Source organism: Dendroctonus ponderosae, unplaced genomic scaffold (assembly GCF_020466585.1).
Source record: "Dendroctonus ponderosae isolate FM_Combo_2020 unplaced genomic scaffold, Dpon_F_20191213v2 Dpon_F_20191213_5, whole genome shotgun sequence".
Taxonomy (NCBI): Eukaryota; Metazoa; Arthropoda; class Insecta; order Coleoptera; family Curculionidae; genus Dendroctonus; species Dendroctonus ponderosae.
The window spans coordinates 4,883,718-4,903,314 of record NW_026018715.1 but is presented as its reverse complement, the minus strand read 5'-3'; the positions used below and the strand labels follow the sequence as shown (position 1 = coordinate 4,903,314).

At 31.2% G+C, this 19,597-nt stretch overlaps 1 protein-coding gene across 9 annotated transcripts in view; it reads left to right on the top strand.

Moving 5' to 3' along the window:
- The window catches only part of LOC109541316 (scavenger receptor class B member 1), an 83,935-nt gene that overhangs the window by 21,295 nt on the left and 43,043 nt on the right, over positions 1 to 19,597 (top strand). For 3 of the 9 annotated variants that reach the window (XM_048666431.1, XM_048666437.1, XM_048666435.1), the window contains one exon: positions 14,700 to 14,743. The exons of 1 other annotated variant lie outside the window; for it this stretch is intronic. Coding sequence is in view for 2 of the 8 variants with exons in the window: in XM_048666430.1 (XP_048522387.1) it covers positions 14,578 to 14,621; positions 14,700 to 14,739 (84 nt within the window). In the remaining 6 variants the exon portion in view is untranslated. Of the gene's footprint in view, positions 1 to 14,559; positions 14,622 to 14,699; positions 14,744 to 19,597 lie in introns of those variants that run through there. 5 more of the 9 variants (XM_048666432.1, XM_048666438.1, XM_048666430.1 and 2 more) reach the window with 4 other exon arrangements.

Genomic DNA, 19,597 nt, shown 5'->3' with positions numbered 1-19,597 from the left:
CCACTCACCCAATGGTCAAAGTTAAATATCCAGGTATCCAATTTGCATAGTCATGACATTATGTAAAATGGATAGGCTGTTACATTCGATAATGGTTTTAAAATTTCGATATAATTGTTTTGAAAAGTGCATTTGAACCATTTGTGTAATTAAGTTAATAAAAAGTCTATTATTATTAAATTCTGATACGTTATTAACATAATCTCGCCCTAATATGTCGAAATGAAAAATAATATTAATGACATCAGAAAAATTACATTGACTAGACTGAATATAAAAAATACTTGGAAGTTTATTTACTTTTATTCACAAAGAAACACTCAAGAAACATATTAAATCCCGGAAGCAGTTTTCAATTTTTGTTGTAGCAACAGTTTCTTGGAAATTCGCAAACGTTCCTAAAAGATTAGCAAGAATAAACGACAAAGTTAATTTAAATTCTCCATGCAAAACGTTTTTTTGCCTTGTACCAACTATCATATTCGCAGATCAAAAGTTAGATGGAATCTTTCATTAATAATGTTTCGAGCAAAAATTTTTATGGTTGCAATTTAGGAATAAGCCAATTTCATGCCTTTCAACATCACTGATGGCCAACAAGTGAAAACTAACCTTTGACTTTGATTTTCAAACAAGGGCAAAAACTTCTTTCAGCTGGCCAATTTGGAAGCATGCTTAGCATTCAACGATAGACAATATAAAAGGAGGTCAGTGGAACAATTTCGAAAACGTATATGTTTTCTGCTAAGTGAGTTGATATAGTTTTATTGAGTTTTGTCTAATTTATATAAATAACAAATAATTTGTTGTATCTAGAGAAAGCGAGTAGTTCTGTTAATATGATGTTGCTAATTTTTGTTTCAACAACGGAAAATACGTTGTTATAAGTGCAAATTAGAGAATACTCTTATTTTGAAACTACTGCTTAATTATATGAAACATTCTTTATGCTACTAAAATTGTAGATACCAATATGTCTTAATAATATGTAATTTAGTGGCTATTCTTTTGAGAAATATACTTCGATTGATTGCAAACAATGTCTATGGTTTATATTGGAATATATCGCATTTAATGGCGAGTGTACATTAGTTTACTTTAGTTACTTTTACACCATTGAAACGTTAGGTTCTAAATCAGATTTCCACTTATCGAATATACTGATGAAAAATAGTAGTCGATGCCAAGTTGCATTTTAATTTACTAGACTAGTTTTTGCTGGCGTATTGAATATATATAATTAGGTAATTAATTACGGCGAGTTTGTAAAAGTATCCCAAGGTTATTCAATTTTTTGCTAAAAAAATTGCTAAAAACATTTTAATTTTTTTGCAGAAGACTTGATCAAAAATTAAATAATGCCATTTACAACAAACCAGAAAGAGTCTTTGCTAGGAACTTGAATTTAAATTTGTTTCGTCTCATCTGACAGCAAAACTGATTATTGAGCACATAAAGTGCTTTACATATTGTATACAATTGTGAAATTATGTTGTTGGAATTAATGCCGGCTGGTGATCAAAATAATCTGAAGTACATTTAAAAAAAATAACGTTTACAAATTTGAACATTTGGATCTTGTACTTTCAATGTACCTGTGTTCTCTAAGTTCGTTTTAACCGAATATTTTGATTCGCTAAAATTACGTCCCACAATTAATTTGGTATCTTGAAAGAGGTTTGCTGGGGTAATGGAAAGGCTTGGCAAATCAGAACAAAACGTGCTAAACTACATCTGGTTCAAAACAAATATAATAAAAAGCTTATGCAATTTCCTTTTCTTTTGTTCATAAAATCACATTTTAAGTAAATTTTTAATATCGCGTAACAAATGGTGACAGTAACATGTTTCCTTTCTTTTCAATTTACCATCAAGTGACCACAACATTCCCCTGAATCAATATAATTAAATTTTAAAGAAATGGAAGCTTTGGCTGTTACAATTTTTCTTCATTGACAGTAGTAAACATTTATTTTAATTTTAATGTACATCAAAGTTTATGATTTAATGGAATCACTTACGATCTTACTAGGATTTCTTGCAAAAATTTTGAGAATCCATTTAATATTCTAACCGAAAATGAGACAGAAAAAATGGAAAGAAACCAAAAAGAAAAAAAATTGAAAGCATTGGCTCGAAGATTTGGTTCAAGAGCGGACTAGAAATAACCAAGCAGGGAGTAATATACAAGGGAGTATTGTTCCAGTCTGAGAACCCAACCATATTATATTGGAAATTCTGATGGAAATTGTTTAAGTCAGTTTACCATTCCCGGCAGATACCTGAAGAATGGCTTAGTTCCAATTTTCCCATTCTTTCGAAACAAGTTAATGCTAAGAAGGGTCTTACAGAAAAGTTTTTCTTAAATGCACCAAACATTACAAAGTTTACACAAAATCGGAATAAGACAAAACGGAGCTCAGATATACTGTAGAAATTGTCTAGGTAAAAACTAACTGGCAGTTTTTACCCCAATAGACAAATTAAACAGTCAAGAACAACATAATTATGCGATATAAGTACAATATAAGAAGTCGATAGAAGTTAAGGACAAATGCGAACTATAAAAATATCGGACTCATCTCAAGTATTTCATTCAAAAACCAATGGTTAGTTGAGTAAATAGAAAGTTAATAGTCCATCAAAAACTCAGTAAGGCGCTGTTCAGTCTTCAAGCAAGACGTTCAAGGTCAAGAATGTTCAATGTTCAATCACGCAGACGAAATCGCAAGCTGTGAATTAGAACAAAAACCAGCCAAGAAAAGCTAAACCGGAAAGTCATAAACAATATGAGTTATAAGAAAATAAAGTTTCAATCAATTTATTGCAGGTATGCAGATCATCATAATAATCTCTAATATAACATCATACTAATAACATCTTCGGATGATCTATACTTTCGCCTGGGAAGGTGGCCAGAACCAGCGCAAAAATGGATTTACTTTAAATGCAAAAATACCTGTTTTCTTACCACATTTTCATTTCATTTAATGCATTTAAAAGATGTAAAGACCGGTTGCAGGTAAAATCATAGCAAACGATCAGAATGAACTCATTAACTCTTTCGACGTGCAACAATTTCTAAAAATTCTTATACTTTTATACAAAAATGTGTTTAAAAATTTCACTAGAATGAGAAACACATCAGATTGCATCTTTTTATGAACATCTTCCGGTATTCGTAGTTATGAAGTTTTCCACAGAACATATAATTATTTTTGAAGCTCTCAGAAAAACAGCTGATTCGGTTAGGGTCTGGTGAGACGTGAGATTTTTCTAATTTTATAAATTTTTAAGATGCAAGTTTACCCCTGGTTACTCTTATTTGTAATCATTGTGAGACAGACAATACTACTGATGATCTGAATGCATTGAGTTTGTAGCTTCATTATCTCCATTTACTATTAAAGATTAAATTTTATAATATTAACTCGATATTAATAATACGTTATGAAGTTTCTTCACCACTTCATATTCGACAATATGTTAAATTGCGCAAACTTTCTCAAAAGTATGTACATTTTCTTCTGAAACCGCAAAGCTTCTTTCTAATCTGTTGCAAACCCATGATAAGTACCTACATATAAAACGCCTTTTACTAACGACTTGAATTATTTTATTGTAAGTAAATTTTGCAAGCTGATAGCAAATATACAGGTTTAGAACAGGTAAAACTGATTTGATGGCCTCCTCCAAGTGCATTAACCGTATGATGACCTCGTATAGGGAAGAAAGGACGGTATAATCATAGAGAATCTTGCGGTTGGTAAATTTGCGTTCTGGTAGTTCACTGCGATTTGTCGTTACTAGACTGAGACATACCGCTAATTGAAGGTGACAAAGTTCAATTCTGTTTGTTGTCTGCACTAATTTTTCCCTTGACTTTCGTCACTTAACTTTTTATTACTCTATCCCAATTTAAATTCATATTTGGTCAATTAAGATTTAGGTATGCATCTCTACATCAACTTGAGCAGAGATACATATACTTTAAAGTGTGTCAACCACTTTACCTTAAGTTATAGTGAAACCATCCTTGCAAGATGCTATATAGGCAGAAATTGAATTTGTTTAGCCAAACAGTTGCAAAATCCGATGTTTATTACTTTCGATGTAAGTGCAGTAGATGTTTTGAATGCATCTGAATATGGAAACCGCTTAATTATACCTCATAAAGGTAATGTTAGTTATGTTGATTTTATGCTGGGGTTGGATTTCTTACTGATCGCGTTTGATGTTTCCCAACTCTTAAAATGATCATTTTGCGATGGGTTTAGCGTTAATAAAAAATTGTAATGTTGAGAAAGAACGCGATTTTTTATAATAACAGAAAAAACCTACTTTCTGCTCTTCTTCTGCTAAGTGGTTAGACGGGATGATACCATCATAGATTTAATTATTGTTCTATTTATATCATTTATTACTGCTTTATTAAAACACTTATTATGAACTAGTCTCCGATTTCTATTTTCTGAGAGTGGATTTAAATTAATTCCCACCCGAAAACCATTATTAATTCACTTGCTTTTGTGTGCTTCATTTTTTTGAAAAATACTTTTCGAGTGAAACAGCGATGTATTGGCTTATGCATTTGATTCTGCCAAAGTAAAACTAAAATTCTAACAATATTTAATATAGATATTTGCAGTTTACAAATATATTTTTTTGCAAATTCCATGTATTGCCGACTGAAATAGTTATTAGTAAAGCAACTAAATTATTTTACCACGAAAATAGAATAATTGCAATACTGAATTCTCAGTATCGCAATTATTTCATTTTCGCAAAATATATGGGTCAATATTATTGCATACCCATAAATTTTAAAAAGTACACCTAAATACATTATGCACTTGTGCAAATATGGTTTTCCTTAAAAATTCTAATAAATAATGTGTTTATCTTTGCAATACTTTTAGCAGTTTAAAGTAAATTAACTATTAAATTTTTTATCTGAATGTTAGTCTCCAGGTAGATTCAAAGATCGGATCATTCAAAAGTTTTCTTAAATCCCCAATTTTGATTTGTGTTTTTTAATTGTCCTATTTCTTCAAAAACAGTGCTCCAAGAAAACTTATTTGAAAAAATCGGAATACATCTGACAACAGGAGAAGTCTACCAGGGAGTCTACCAACTGATTTCTAACTGATTTTGACTGACTCTACAATGCGTTATAAAAAGGATAAAATGTAAAAAAAATTACGGGAAAAATAGCAGACCATGTGAATTAATAATTTGAATCCAATTTATAAGAACAAGAGACACTGATAAAACTATTTTTCGGCAGGTATGTATAAAGTGTAATCAGAAATGAGCATGGAAATTTATCAATAAAACTTCGCAAATTAATTACCTTTTTAATTAATTTTTGTTTTAAATAAATCAGTAATGCTTTCTTAATGTAACTAAGTAATGCCTTGTCTCAATTCTCAAAGACACAAATAATGATTAGTAATCGGTATCGAGAAAACTTGCAATAAATCTAACTCAAATAAAGTAAAATATTGAAACACTTTGGCCTCTATTACCGAATAATGGCTATTAGGGAAATTTGATAAAACCCGGATAGGTCAACTCGAACACTTCTTATAGCCCAACAAACATTAAACTACCACTGTTTTGGACGATGCGGTAAGCTAAATTACTTCAAAAATGGAAATCCGGTATTTTAAAGTGGCCATATTTCGTAAATTTAGGTTCATCTGTACAAGCAATTTAAGCAGCAAGAGTTTTGCTTTCTTGATATTCTAAAAAGATTATTTTATACATAACATGAAACAATTATAATGGAGAAAGTGGTTTTTTTTAGATTTGAAATTCCGGGTATTTGAACTACTTTTTCAAAAACTACTCTCCCAAAAAACACCTAAAACGGATCTCCACGCTGTTCGGTGCTTCGGTTTTATCGAAATAATTTATTTTAATGTGCTTTTTCAACTGTTTGATTTAAATGAAAAGATCGTTTAGTTTTTTTGAAGGAATGAAATATTTTATTTGAATTACTTGCTCAAATACTCAAAGTTAAACTTGCGGTCGTCTGGTTTCAAATTCCAATCTCTTAATAATATAATTACAGACTGCATACATTATTGCAAAGGCAGAAATTATGATTATATATTGTTCTTTTTGTGGCGAGACTTTTGAGCCATTTGCATTACGATCTTGAGATATTTTATTTTAATATTTTATGATTTTAGTATGGAATTGATGCGGTCGCGCGTGTCGCTAAAAGCTTGTGGTGCAAAATCGTTACTTTTCATACGAACTCAACGTTTTCAGCAGAACTATTTGCCAAAAATTATTTCTAACACATGAGGAACGGCGTGCGTGAGAAAATGCTTCAGGTTTGAGATAGGGCAAACGCCTTGACGCAATTTTAGGTCATTTCGTCATGTAAAAGCATTGAAATAACTTTAATACTTAAGTAGTTAACTTCAACATTACGGACCACATGAATTGGCTGTTGATGACTGAACATTTATAGAAAATTGAACATTACAAATATAATCTAAGGGCATTTGCAATTTCAACTTGTGAAGTCATTATAACGATATGAAGATCTTTGCTTGGTTTCTTCTGCTTACCACTTTCTTCTTCACTTCTTTATCACGTTCTTTCTTATCACGAGCGCTTTTATTCCTGATATTGAAAATATGTTATGAATGGAACCAACTGATGCTGATCTGGTTTATGTTTTATATAAATATGTTTTGCAGGTGCCTCTCAATTTCCATTACGAATATTTCTCACTTTAGCATTGAAACTGAGCATTTTACCTTCAGTTCGAATCACCTTCATCTAAAATTTAAAGACTTCATTAAATCTTCTCAATATTTCACACATATTAATCAGTTATCTAAATATTCATTAGCAAATTCAAGTTGTGTGTGGAAAAAATGCTAAGCTGTAGACTTTTATGAGTTTTATAATATTTACTTTGTACAGGGTGTCCCGGAATATGTGGGCATGCTCTCGAATTTGTACAGGGTACGTTAAAAAACATAACAAATTTCTATTTGAAAAATTTTCAGAGGGCCCCCCTACGGAGATATGATGAGATAAGCCACCTGATAAACGATTTTTTTAAAAATAACTTTTAGAATACTTTATGCAGTTTAATTATTGTTTTATACAATGTACATCTTTTCTCTTAAAACAGACCAGTAAAAACATTTTTAGCATTTCGGTTTGTCAGGGATAGACTAGGTGGAGCGCAATAATAGTTATTTTTTTACCCTTTATAAGGAGCACAAAAATAATTTATTTATGTAGCTTTAACCTTAAACTAAAAAACGACACTCCTGATTCATATAGATAAACAGAACGGTTTTCGAGGCAAAATATATTTATTGAATATGTGTTTTAATGCATATATTGGTGGGCTGTGTTTTTGACTATTACTTAGTACAAATTATTTTGTCACTGACTACTTATCAAAACTTATACTCTACTTTTTGCAACTTATTAAAATGTATCTTATTCTTAAATTCCATTCTTTTCCGTAATGGAATTTACGTTTTCGGAATATGCTGGCATGCACTTAGTGTTTGAACTTGCAGCATGTGATGCCGTAGATGTAAAACTACTTTACGCGGAAAGATTTTCAGACCGGAGAGTACCGGATAGAAAATTTTTTGAAAGAGTGAATCGTCGTTTAAGAGAGACGGGTAATAAACTAATTTTGTACTTGCATGATCGTACTTTTTGAGTAGGTGAAATAATACCTTCCGTAAACGATTTTAGGAAATTTCCAAGTTCCAGGAACCAAGTGAATTGCAATGTGGATACTGAAGAAATTTTAAATGCTGTAGAAGGAGATCCTTCAATAAGTCCCCGGAAATTAAGTGCCCGTTTTCATTGTCCAAAGTCTACAGTTTTTAGGATCGTTAAGGAACAGCCATTGCATCCTTGTCACCTACAAAATGTTCATGTACTTCTTCCTGGAGACCTTCCACGAAGGATGGAATTTTCAAACTGACTTTTACGTATGCACAAAATAATGCAAGCTTTGTCGGTTCAATTATGTTTACGGACGAAGCTGGGTGTTCTAAGCATGGAGTAATCAACTCCAATAACTTGAATTTATGGGTAGAAGAAAATCCACATACTTTTATTGGGATTCCATACCATGACCGTGGCTTGGCCACCTCGATCGCCAGATTTCAAACCTTTATATTTTTTTTTAATTTTTAAAACCTTAAAATTTAAAAACTTTATTTTATGCCAACCCTATCGACACTAGGAAAAACACTTAAAAAACTTAAACTGTATAATTGCTTATTATTATTTGCTCCAATTGTTCACTAGGATTTTAAATTAAGAATGTGATGTTCTGAACTCTAAAATACCAATAAGTGAATTATCGGTATAGATAACTGCTCATTTAAAACAACAAAAATAAATTATATTTTCTGTAAGTTTTTTGAAAACCGTTCTTTTYCACAGCGTTACTTTTGGAGTTCTTCTTTAAGTAGATTGAGAGGASCTGATAGCTTCAGATGCGATTGATAACTTATTYTTACAATAACTGTTCAGATAACACTTTCTYAAGTGCCGTTAAATAAGGGATGAATCAAAWTTACATRAATTTTGAAATTTRACAAARTTACAAATATTACATATAAATTTACAAAAAGTATTACTAAATAATACACAATGGTTTTTATGTCGCAACTTKATTTTCTATGTGGATGTTACCATTTAAGCAAAGTGACTACTCGAACAATAAAAATGATTGACCTGATAATATTAAGTATATCATATCMAACAATTAGACAATTTCATTTTAGATTATAGGGAACGCTTTTAGGACCGATTTTTTCAGCAATAAATTTGAGTAAAAGTAGTAACAGTAAAAGTGAGCCCAGAAAAAGTAAGCAACAGAAGTTGAAAGAAATATAGGAATAAATCCCAAACGACTAATAAAATTACTGATAATTATCAAATTGATTCGAACTTTAAACCTGACAGTTCTTGGCTAATCTGCAATTTAAAGTGTTTATATATGCATAAATTCTCTTAACAATAGCTTAAAATGTTAATGTAATACCTGAAGAGGAAAATAAATGCATTCTTACGAAATTAATTGTTGTACCAACAGTTAGGGAACTTGCGAAATATTATTAAAATAACTTTTGTTTTAAGATCTAACAAACACTATTGGTTTCCACCTGTCTGAAAAAAGTATAGTAAGCATTACCAAAACGACAACAATATCCAAAAAAGACAACAATGAGGAGATTTATTGCGAAACGGTCGAGTATGGCTATACTTGTGCAGTTAAAATCTGACGTGACCAAATTCTCTGGGAGCCATAACAAAAATGGTCAAACCAAATGAAAAAACGAAAGTGTTATGTATAAACGGGTATGAGGTGACCCAATGCAGGAATATTTACTTTTTGAAGTAGGTCTCTGGTCCGAAACAGTTCTGTAATACTTTCTCGAATGATGTTATATGGGCGATTACTTATTTCCATTTCACTTATGCAATTCTGTCATTCGGTGAGCTATGTTCGAGGTCTGTTTTACATAAATTGGACCGACCTTTATTTCATCGATTGCATCTGGTATTTCAATCTCTTTTTCGCATCTTGTGTGGTATTCTCTCAGCTTCAAGGACGGATTGAATTAAAATGTCTGTTATATTTCGTTTCCTGATTATCAATGTTTTATTTATTACAAACCCTTAAAAATAACCGGAGCTGCGTAATTAATATCACTCAAGCTGCAAATTTTACATAGGTGCTCTGTTTTGTGGTTTTATCTTAATATGACTTGGTTGTTTTTTATGTCTTATTGTTAAAGTAAATACAATGGTTCTATCTTCACCAAATTGTCCATTGTACTCCAAATTCACATGTATTGTACAAATACATGTAAATGGAAGAACTCTTGTGTTTACATATTTCCATGGCTTACAAAATATTTAGATTCCTAAATGTTGACTATGACGTGTAAATTAATATTTTTTTGTTGGATCTATATTTAGAAAGTGATGATCTATTTCCCAGAAAAAAACATGCACATCTGCATTATTATACACATTTTTTTTATTTATTTTAAACAACATTTAATAAGAGGTTTCTTTGTGTCCTGACTATGCTACTGAATGATGTTCCTTTTCGGGCAATTAAATCCGATATTTGTGTTTTCATTTTGCGGAATATTTTGTATTTAGGTAATTTACCAGTTTTAAAGTCTCTTCCACCTCACTTACTACATTTTCCCTTACTCAATATAGTTAAAGTAGGCTTTTAGCCCTTTTTACTAACTTTATTTCCTATATTCGTCGGACTTTAGTATTGGATTTACTAAAAATACATATGAACTACTTCTGTCTGACCCTAACAAATCGACGTTTGGAAAATTTACTGGGTTCAAATTAGGCACAACACTTTAACATCTTCCATGCACTTTCAGACTTTAAAAGCCTTCTAATTTAAAAAAAACTCTATATCAATGAGGTCAGTAATTGCTGCGTCTAGCTTGTAGCATTCAAGAAGCTCCAAACAAAGTAAATAATGTATACCTAAAATTATAATTAAATTATCTTCTTATTCTCTATAGCTACGTTCTTGTTCCATAGTATATTACTGGTCATCGGTAGTTGTTTTTCTTTCCTGCAAATTGCTTTTCGATATTGTCTCTTCTAACGTTCCGAGCTTGGAGAATCTCGTCCTCAAATATCCTTCAAGGCACTTTCTAAGCAGATTTTAAACCGCTATGGGATATACAACAGCCCCGTTTGAGATCATTTGTGAGCTGGAATCCCGTTGTTAGACCACATCCAGTTTTCAGTCTTCCTCGCACTTTCCCTCCTGGTCAAACGCTGTGTTTTTGCAGAATTTTTGTTAATGAGCAGAGATGATCGAATGTGGACCATCGAGCTCTAAAACCGACCTGTTCTTGAGTTTCTATCTCCGAGTATTTCTTTTCTATTCTATTTTTAAATATTTTGCCATTTTGTCTACTAATAGACTCTGTAACTGCTATTCTCGCATAGCTATCATAGCAATTACGTTTGTCTTCCTTCTTAGGAATATTGGGTATGTTGGAATTTTCCATTCCTCAAATGCTTCCCATGTGTTGATGCATCTTTGAAATAAGTTTCTTAATGCAGGGAAGGGCTTTTCAGTCCGACCCTTTGGTAATTCCTCTCGGAATGTTTCCTGGTTCTGAGGCTCTGCCGTTTTTCCAAGGTTTCACATGCGTCTTTGACTTCTGATGCTGTAATTCTGTAATAAACTGATTTTGTTAGAATCTCTACAACGTATTGACTCCATTCTTCCGGTTTAATTGATGAGAAGAAGAGTTCTGTATTTCGGTCCGTCCTAATGTTCTTAAGAAGTCGCCTGCATTCTGGACTTTTCCTTCCTTAATATAGGTCTTGCGTTTTGCGCACGTTTTTTCCCAATGGTTGTTCTTCTTGTCACTAATCATCCTGCGTACTCAAGCTTGCGAGTGTTTGTACTTTAATTTATCGCTTATATTATTTAAACTTAGGCACTTGTAGTAGTTCTGTTTTGATGTGATCTCTTTTTGATTTTTTTCGTCCCACCAATATGGTTTTTGATGGTTTTTATTTCCCGCTGGGAGACCTAAAGCTGACAGTGTGGCCGAATGCAGATATTCCTTTGAATTATTATATTCCTCCTCTATATTAACAAATCCGATCCAACGCATCTTTTGGTCCATCTTATTTTTATATAGTTATTTTGTACTTTTATTTTTCTAGCTATTTATCGTATTGTTTCTTCAGTTGTTATGTGATGTTCTCTAGTACCTTCTGATGGTGTTGTTTGTGACGTTATTCTTCCTTTCACAAAGTAGTGGTGGCTTCCACATCAGGTTCTTACTCGAATTTTTACATCTGGTAATTTTAATCTGTGTTTTTTTGGCGTATTAACATATAGTCAAAAATGCCTATTAATTCCTTTGTTGCCTGTTGTTTTGTAAAATATTTCACCATATATAAAGATAAACTTAAAGATATAAGAAAAAACCTTTCTGAAAACCTTCCTTTGCGTCTTCTGTCGTACGCGTTAATATACTCAATTGAATACCGTTTAAAAATATTATTTAAAATCTGAGATTCCCAAAGATTATCATAAAAGATAAGAAAGAAAATAGCTTTAGAGCTCGTTTGAGGTACAAAATATTCACGCTTTATCCCCTTAAGGTGCCTCTGGATTTTCAATATCTATTATTCTTAGTACTTTAAAACACCAAACAAAAGTTAGTTAGGGCGGTTCATGGGTTGTTTGATCGTTTCGGTTTCTTCTAGTCAAAACATTTTCCAGTTTTATTCAAGAGTCTCACGGACAAAAATACCACGTTTTTTCAAAGCAGGTCACAATAACTGGCTGTTCATAAGACACTTTCCTGTAAAACACTCCCGGAACTATTTAATCAATGGGATGTGGCGAAAGATTCGCCACATCAACGTAAATGCTAATCTTCACATTACCATTTGCTAATATGACTATTCGTTGCAGGCATTGGTCTGAAAGTGTGTCGCAGTCGTATTAAAGACGCGAAAAATGGAATACATTCTTTCATAATGAATAACAAAGATTATGTGATAATACACTTTTCAAAGCGAAAAATCGAAGCTTAAGTTACCAGTGGTGAAACCCAGACATTGTTACCTTCCCATTGATGAAATAACAATTAGACTGTCGACCTCAGAAAGTCATGTTTGCAAATTCCCCTTTAGGCGTTTGTTTAGTAGAGAAAAAAACCCAGCTTGTATTTATGTAATCAGCTTTTGTCAAGTGCAAACGATTACGCGCTGTTTACGGGATACAGTTAGGTTTTGAAAATTATATAAGCGAGAAAAGAAATTGCGGGTAGGTAATACCATCTGAATTTCATCACCACAGGTATGATGCAATATAATAGTTTTAAACAGCATAATGTCACTGTATCGGGAATTAACAAGACTTCGGCATTTGTATCGCTAACAGAAGTGGAGCGTAAACGTATTTCTGGTAAATCGAGAGAAAATGCGAAGACAAATGTTCTAAGTGTATACCTATAATAATAATACAGTTTTGAGCAGAAAGAGCGACTGGGACGATAGTCTTTCTCATTGGAAGCAAATATTGTTTTTATTTGGATAATAGTTTTGGAGCATTTAAAGGAAATTTTTCTTCAGTATTTTATAACGAGCATATTGACAACTGGTGTAAAGTTCCGATTAGTAATTTAACTTTCCGCTATTCAACAGTGTTTTTTTTCTTATACTTAGTAAAAATAACTAAATATAAAATCACTTTTTTGCCAAGAGCTAAGGTATAAATTAATTTAGTTGATGGAAAATTGAAAACATCTTCAATTCAAGTCGAACAATCAAAGGCTTGTTATTTTATTTTTCATATTCAGTTTAATTTATTGTATAGATGTTAGGAGAAAGTATTCCATCAATCACATCCATGGTTATTAATGATCTATAGAGGATTTAACAATGACCTTACGCAAAGTTCTTTGAATTGATATGTGGGCTTTTCACAGTCGGGTTATCAGGGTCAACTCATCAAGAGAAAATGACGAAAAGTTACATACAACATTCTGTGACACTTTAAAAATTGGAGTTAATAATGATGGTTTATTAGAAGAAAGTTGAAAGGGAAGACTGAGTATGAAATTGTGAATTTACCATGGGAGCATATTGCAAACTGAGTGGTGGTAAATTTAAAATAATTATATAGTTTAATTCTTGATTTCAAGCCTGAAAAATTATACTAATTAGTATTTGTACAAATGCGAAACGAGAAAAAGTTTGTTCTTTTTTATGATTTTTTCTAAATTCTATAAACTTGTTTATCATGTGAACATTTTTTCAAATGAGGATATTGCTTTTTTCTAAAATTAATTGATGAATGAAATATTAAATAAATAATTGAAGATGTAGAAAATGAGGCATCCTGATAATTGCACGGATTCCCAAAAAAGTAAATTAGACAATATTTTTAAAAGACATACAAGAAGATTGATAGTACACTATCGCTATCATAAAACTTTTGCTTCCATATAACTGTTCAGTCTTTTGTTGCTTTCATTTCATTTCAATACACATTTCAAAATCTCAAGTGCAGCTTCAATTCCCCTGATACTCTACTGTCCATGTTGGTTGGATGGAATTTTATTACTCCACCAAATATAGAAGTTAAACGATGTTAGATCTGGTCATCAAGCAGGACGGTTTTACGAGCGGCGGTAAAGGCCTACTAGCTATAAATATTAGATAGGTACGCACTGTATTAGGAATTATTTCGACACTAATTGATTGATTGACAAACTGTCGCCAAAGACGCCAAGTATCATAATTTAAAAAAATTAAGGCCACATTTTCAATTATTTTTCTTCAAAATTTGAAAAAATTTGATGGTCCATAAGTCACAGCTCCTCCAAACAAAAATCTTTTTAGAAGGGCGTGATTTATATATTCAAATAGCACAAAATAAAAAATTCAATATACATTTACTTTAATCAAAATCGATAAAGTTGATGAAACTTTAATGAAGGTAAATATTCTCAAATTGATAAAACATCAACATTGAAGGACATTTCTGTCATGTTTAAAACCAAACAACATATCCAAAAAGTGAGACCTATGGGGTAAGATAATGGATAATTTATTTATTTTTACATCACATATTTTAAGACGTTTTCAATTAAAATTATTTATTTTTGCAGGACATCAAGCGTAAGTGGTTTCGCCCCATTTACTTCCATTGTACGTAAGTAGGCAAATATGAATGTCAGTTATTTCTTAAAGAATGTGCTGAAATTTTGCTCATTTGGCGTGCATACATCAATTTTAGTTTCTATTATTTGGAAATTTACAAAATATTGCAATAGCTTCGAGTAATTAAAAGCTTTACAATATTTACCTGTACTTGACACAAATATCATTTTGATGTTACTGCAATTTTAATATTTTGAAATTTTGGTTCAACTAATTAAATATGATTTATCATGGGTTTGATGAAGTGATATCAATGCACTCGGAGTATATTTCAAAAATATTACAAAATTTTTGTTTGCGCTGTATTACTTAAACCTATGATTTAGAAGATATGATGAAGCATGAAAAGCAGACGCAATTAGTGAAGGATTCGTGTAGAAAAGAAGCTAAGGAGTAAATTCATTGAATTACCTTGAATTGAAAGTCCGTTTTAAGCATATAATTGTTCAGCTTTTAAAATTGCTATTTATTAAAATAAATAAATCCTCGTAAAGCATGTTTTTAGAAGCGCTAAATATTTGAAAATCATTGTTGCTTCCTCGCTAGATTGATTATGATTGTCGAAACAGCCTTGATTATTGACATTCTCATTTCAATATTTTATTATTGCTGTGTTAATGTCTTAATAATAAAACTTAGTGAAATGACTGAAAATTTTCAAAAATTGATTTACCTGATTAGCCCAAGGAAGTAGTCTCTGTGAAGTTAAACAATCTATAAGTTTCTGTCAAGAAAAAACGTGGTTTTAAATGTAATGAATATATAAACCAAAACTCAGTTGGTAATAATTTGTTTTGAAAAGCAAACATGGTAAAGCATTCAGTTCATATTGCTTCTGACCGCCATTTTCATTACTTTTTTCCTTAAATTTTAAATTAATTAAATTTTCCTTAAATTTAATTTAAAATTTTTAAATTAAAAAATTCAAAAACCTTAGTTGAAATTTTAATGAAAAAACATTGGTTGAAATATGGCATTTCTTTCTTGGGGATTCGGTCTGGGCAGTGGTGAAAAAAATAAAATTTTTTTTAGCTACCAAACTCAAGACGTGTGGTTTGATAAATCCACATCGATCACACAGATTGAAAGCTGGTTTCTTCAAAAAAAATTGTTCATATATCGGTCAGGAAACTAACACTATTAAAAAATTAGTGAAATAGAGGATTTATTTAATTTGTTTTGTTAACAATTTTAAATTCGTAAAATGCCACTTTAAATGAAAATTCGTCTTAGTTAAGACGGCTTTTGGGGACAGTATTACTTTTGCATTCTCGGTAATATTTATGATAATATTATAATACTGAACATAAACAGTAAGAGCCTATTTTTATTTGATGTAAATAAGTTAACGAAACTGCGATTTTGTTATTAAAAGTTACAGATATTTTCAAAGTTTCCAACGGCTTCCTTTGATTTTATGCTTAATTATTAGAATTGTTACCAAACTAACTAGAGAAACTTCCACCCCCGTCTTCTATATAGAGATTTCGTCAAATTTATAAACAAAAAGTTGATTTCGTGGTAATTGTAGGTCACTAACAAATTTTTGATTCGTTGAACATAGAAAGATTTGAAAACAAAGCGCTTCAGCGGTTTTTGGCTATCAGAATTCTTGACAAAAAATGTTTCACATTTATTAGATAAAATCAATTATGGTTACAACAGTCTCTGAGAAGTGATTGACAATAAAATACTTTCCCCAGCTCGAAAAAGTATTGAATTTCGCGTTTTCGACAGAACATGTGCAAATACTGATACTATTTTTTGTGTTATATTAGTTCATGAACCTACTTTCTTACGAACATTACTATGTTTATTTGCCGGTTATGGTGACCTCAAAATGATTATCCATCCATGCATTTTGATTTAAGTACCTGCTCCAAAGCATGGTCGAAGATAAAGGATCCAGCGTCTGCTAGGTGCAGTTTCTGATAAACTAATTATTGCGAAAGTTGCTTTAATATTTATTAGTGTGACCATGTTCTTGAAATTATTCGTTCGAACAAAAAAAAGAAGAAAGTTTGAGATAGACAAAAAGTGTAAAATTAAATATGAATGAAAACCATAATTGGGAATTAGTGAAGAAAACCACTAGTACAACAATAAATTTGTTTACAATTTCTGCCTATTACGTAAATATTAGCTAATTCTAGTCACACAGTAGCCACTCAGCTAAACCTGCAAGTACTTCATTATCCAAATAAAACATTTGTAGCGTCAACGTTTAAGTATTTATTTAGTTCATAAAGCATTTGAAGATATTAAGTGTAGTTAAGAACTCGTTAGTCTGAACAATCAACCTAACCTCGAGTGAAAAGATCAATGTATTAAGATTCAACAAGCGCTAATAATGACCGGCTCAACAGGCGTGTAACAAGTTGCATTGCACTTGGCGTCGTTTCTAGGTTTCTAGGTCTATAGGTAGATTTTGCGGATGGTAATAAGTATTTAGGAGTAAATAAACGAGTATTATCCGAGAAAAATCAATGTAGAAAATTGCGTTTTGTTTGGCTATACGGAACGTGGGACTTTACAGGTCTTCGGAAGGTAAAGTTCAACTTTCGAATTAGTCAGCCGGGTGTTTTTTACAGAATGATTCAAAGGAAGGAAGATTATTGCGTATTGCTATTTTTCTAACATTTTGTCAAATAATGCAAGAAAAACGGCCTAAACATGAGGGCAACAAATTGAATAAATTGCAAAATTTTAACATGTAGTMTACATGTTTTGTAATTGGCAGGAAAATAAGGATATTGTAAAAGTGTTCTACCATTTTCCAATTGTGGAGGTTGTTTTTACAAAATTTAACGTTCTRTATATTTTTATTGGAAATTAAGAGCGTAGGCAAAASAAAAGTTTAGTTAGAGTTAAAAACTAAATTTCAACTTACTAATTTWAGTTTTTGAGTTACAATTTATATTTAAGTCTATGGGAAACGTAATTACAGGTCAGCGTGGGMAACGCCACGGGTTGCTCCGCTAGTTCTAGACAAAACCRATATTCTATTTAAAATAAAACTGTTATAATGCTGTAGATGCTAACTTTCCAAGTTCTAAAATAGCTTTGTATTTAATTTCACACGGTTTCAGATTTAAACAATGTAATAATGACCAGAAATACCTCATGACTAGACAGACAGGGTTAATATGTTTGACTACATTGTTTTACTTCATGTCTAATATGTGTTTTATAATAACTATGAGTTTTATTATCTTGGTAAAACATGTTAAACCTGAACATCATGCGTAATTGGTGTTTGCGTCAGCTTTTCCATACCGACGCAAAAGTTTTCACGAATAAAGTAGAATTTATTTTATTGTGGAAGATTTTGCTTCAAAACGATCGCATTTTTACGTCATGATTTAAATATTTCAGTTAGAATTTTTTTTTATTGAATCCCTAAAAAATATTAATGAACATTATTTGTTTGCAGTTAATAGTCCTTAATAACACAATATTATATGTGCTTCGAAAGTTTAGTTGCTAATTGATCATATAGTACTTATTTAAATGAACGAAGTTTTTAATGTTCCCAATTTGGTAAATACATATTTCTACATATAAGTGTTTTTTTAAACATCAACGTCAATGATTTTTCCACTTAATGGTTGCAACTAATGATAATTCAATCATTTATTTAATTAGGCATTATTTTTGTGATCCTTTCTTTGATAAAATCGAGGATTAGAGTAAGGTTAATAATTCTGCAGAGTTTAAATCAGGCGGAAGTAAAATTATTTCACAAGATAGTGTATGCGAATAAATAATTTGGGAGTAAGTCTAAGTTAGAGGTAAATCCACCCGATGAAAAATTTATAGATTATCATTTTAGCCTTTTCAATTTTAGACCAAGTGAAGCTAACATCAATCTAAAAAGATATTGTTAGTTTTATAAGCACTGACTTTATAGAGACTTACTACTGATTTATAGAACCATTTGTGCATTTCAAATRTTGAAGTAATTGAGAATAATACTTTCAGTGACATACGGGAGAGTAATAAACAATTCATTGCTAAGTMCAAGTCACWTCTSGTTTAAGAGKATCGATAGTAGTAGTAAATTGTGAGCACATTTCTCATATTTTAAGACCKARGTCGATTTTGCAAACTKTAAAAGCTCTAATATTTGTTTGSAAACAGAKAGCARATTATAAATAAAGATAKAAGATAATAAAGAAGAAGAWKATGTTCTAATAATTGCATCATTTTTATAACTAATCGAGTTASATCTAAGCTCACAAAGCTTTAACCYAGAAATGAAAGTCAGAAAATAAATAACGGTTACAGTTACAAACGAAAGAATATCCAATCTGGATAAYTTCCGCCTCTTCAAGTTGATTTKAGAGCAAGCMAAATTTGTTTTTAACCTAAAATTTAGAGGAACTTGTTCCACCTTTCTATCTTCCTCAAATTAAATCTCGTAACGCAAAATTCGACAGTGCAGAAGTTCAATAACGAAATTATAATTAACGACGTCGTGTGAGATTGTTCTAGTATGGTCAAGATCTGTCTGAATACTGCCACTTGCTTATTACTTCTAAAGATAGCGGCTTAAGCGGTGAAACATGATTTTACATGCAGACATATAATTTTGTATTTTAATTACATAATAGTCATTATTTTTAATATAAATAATTTCGTCCTTCTAATGAAAGACCGTGCAGACTTCTGCATCTTTCTGATTAAACGGGCTAAGCTAAAAATTAACTTGACAAACCATCAAAATATTAAAGTAGGATCAACATTAGTTAAGTAGATGTGCGACACCAGTTCCCTACTATTTTTTTGCTTTACAAACAAAAGGAGAATAAAAAACATTTCTACATATATCCGATCTTCACTTTTA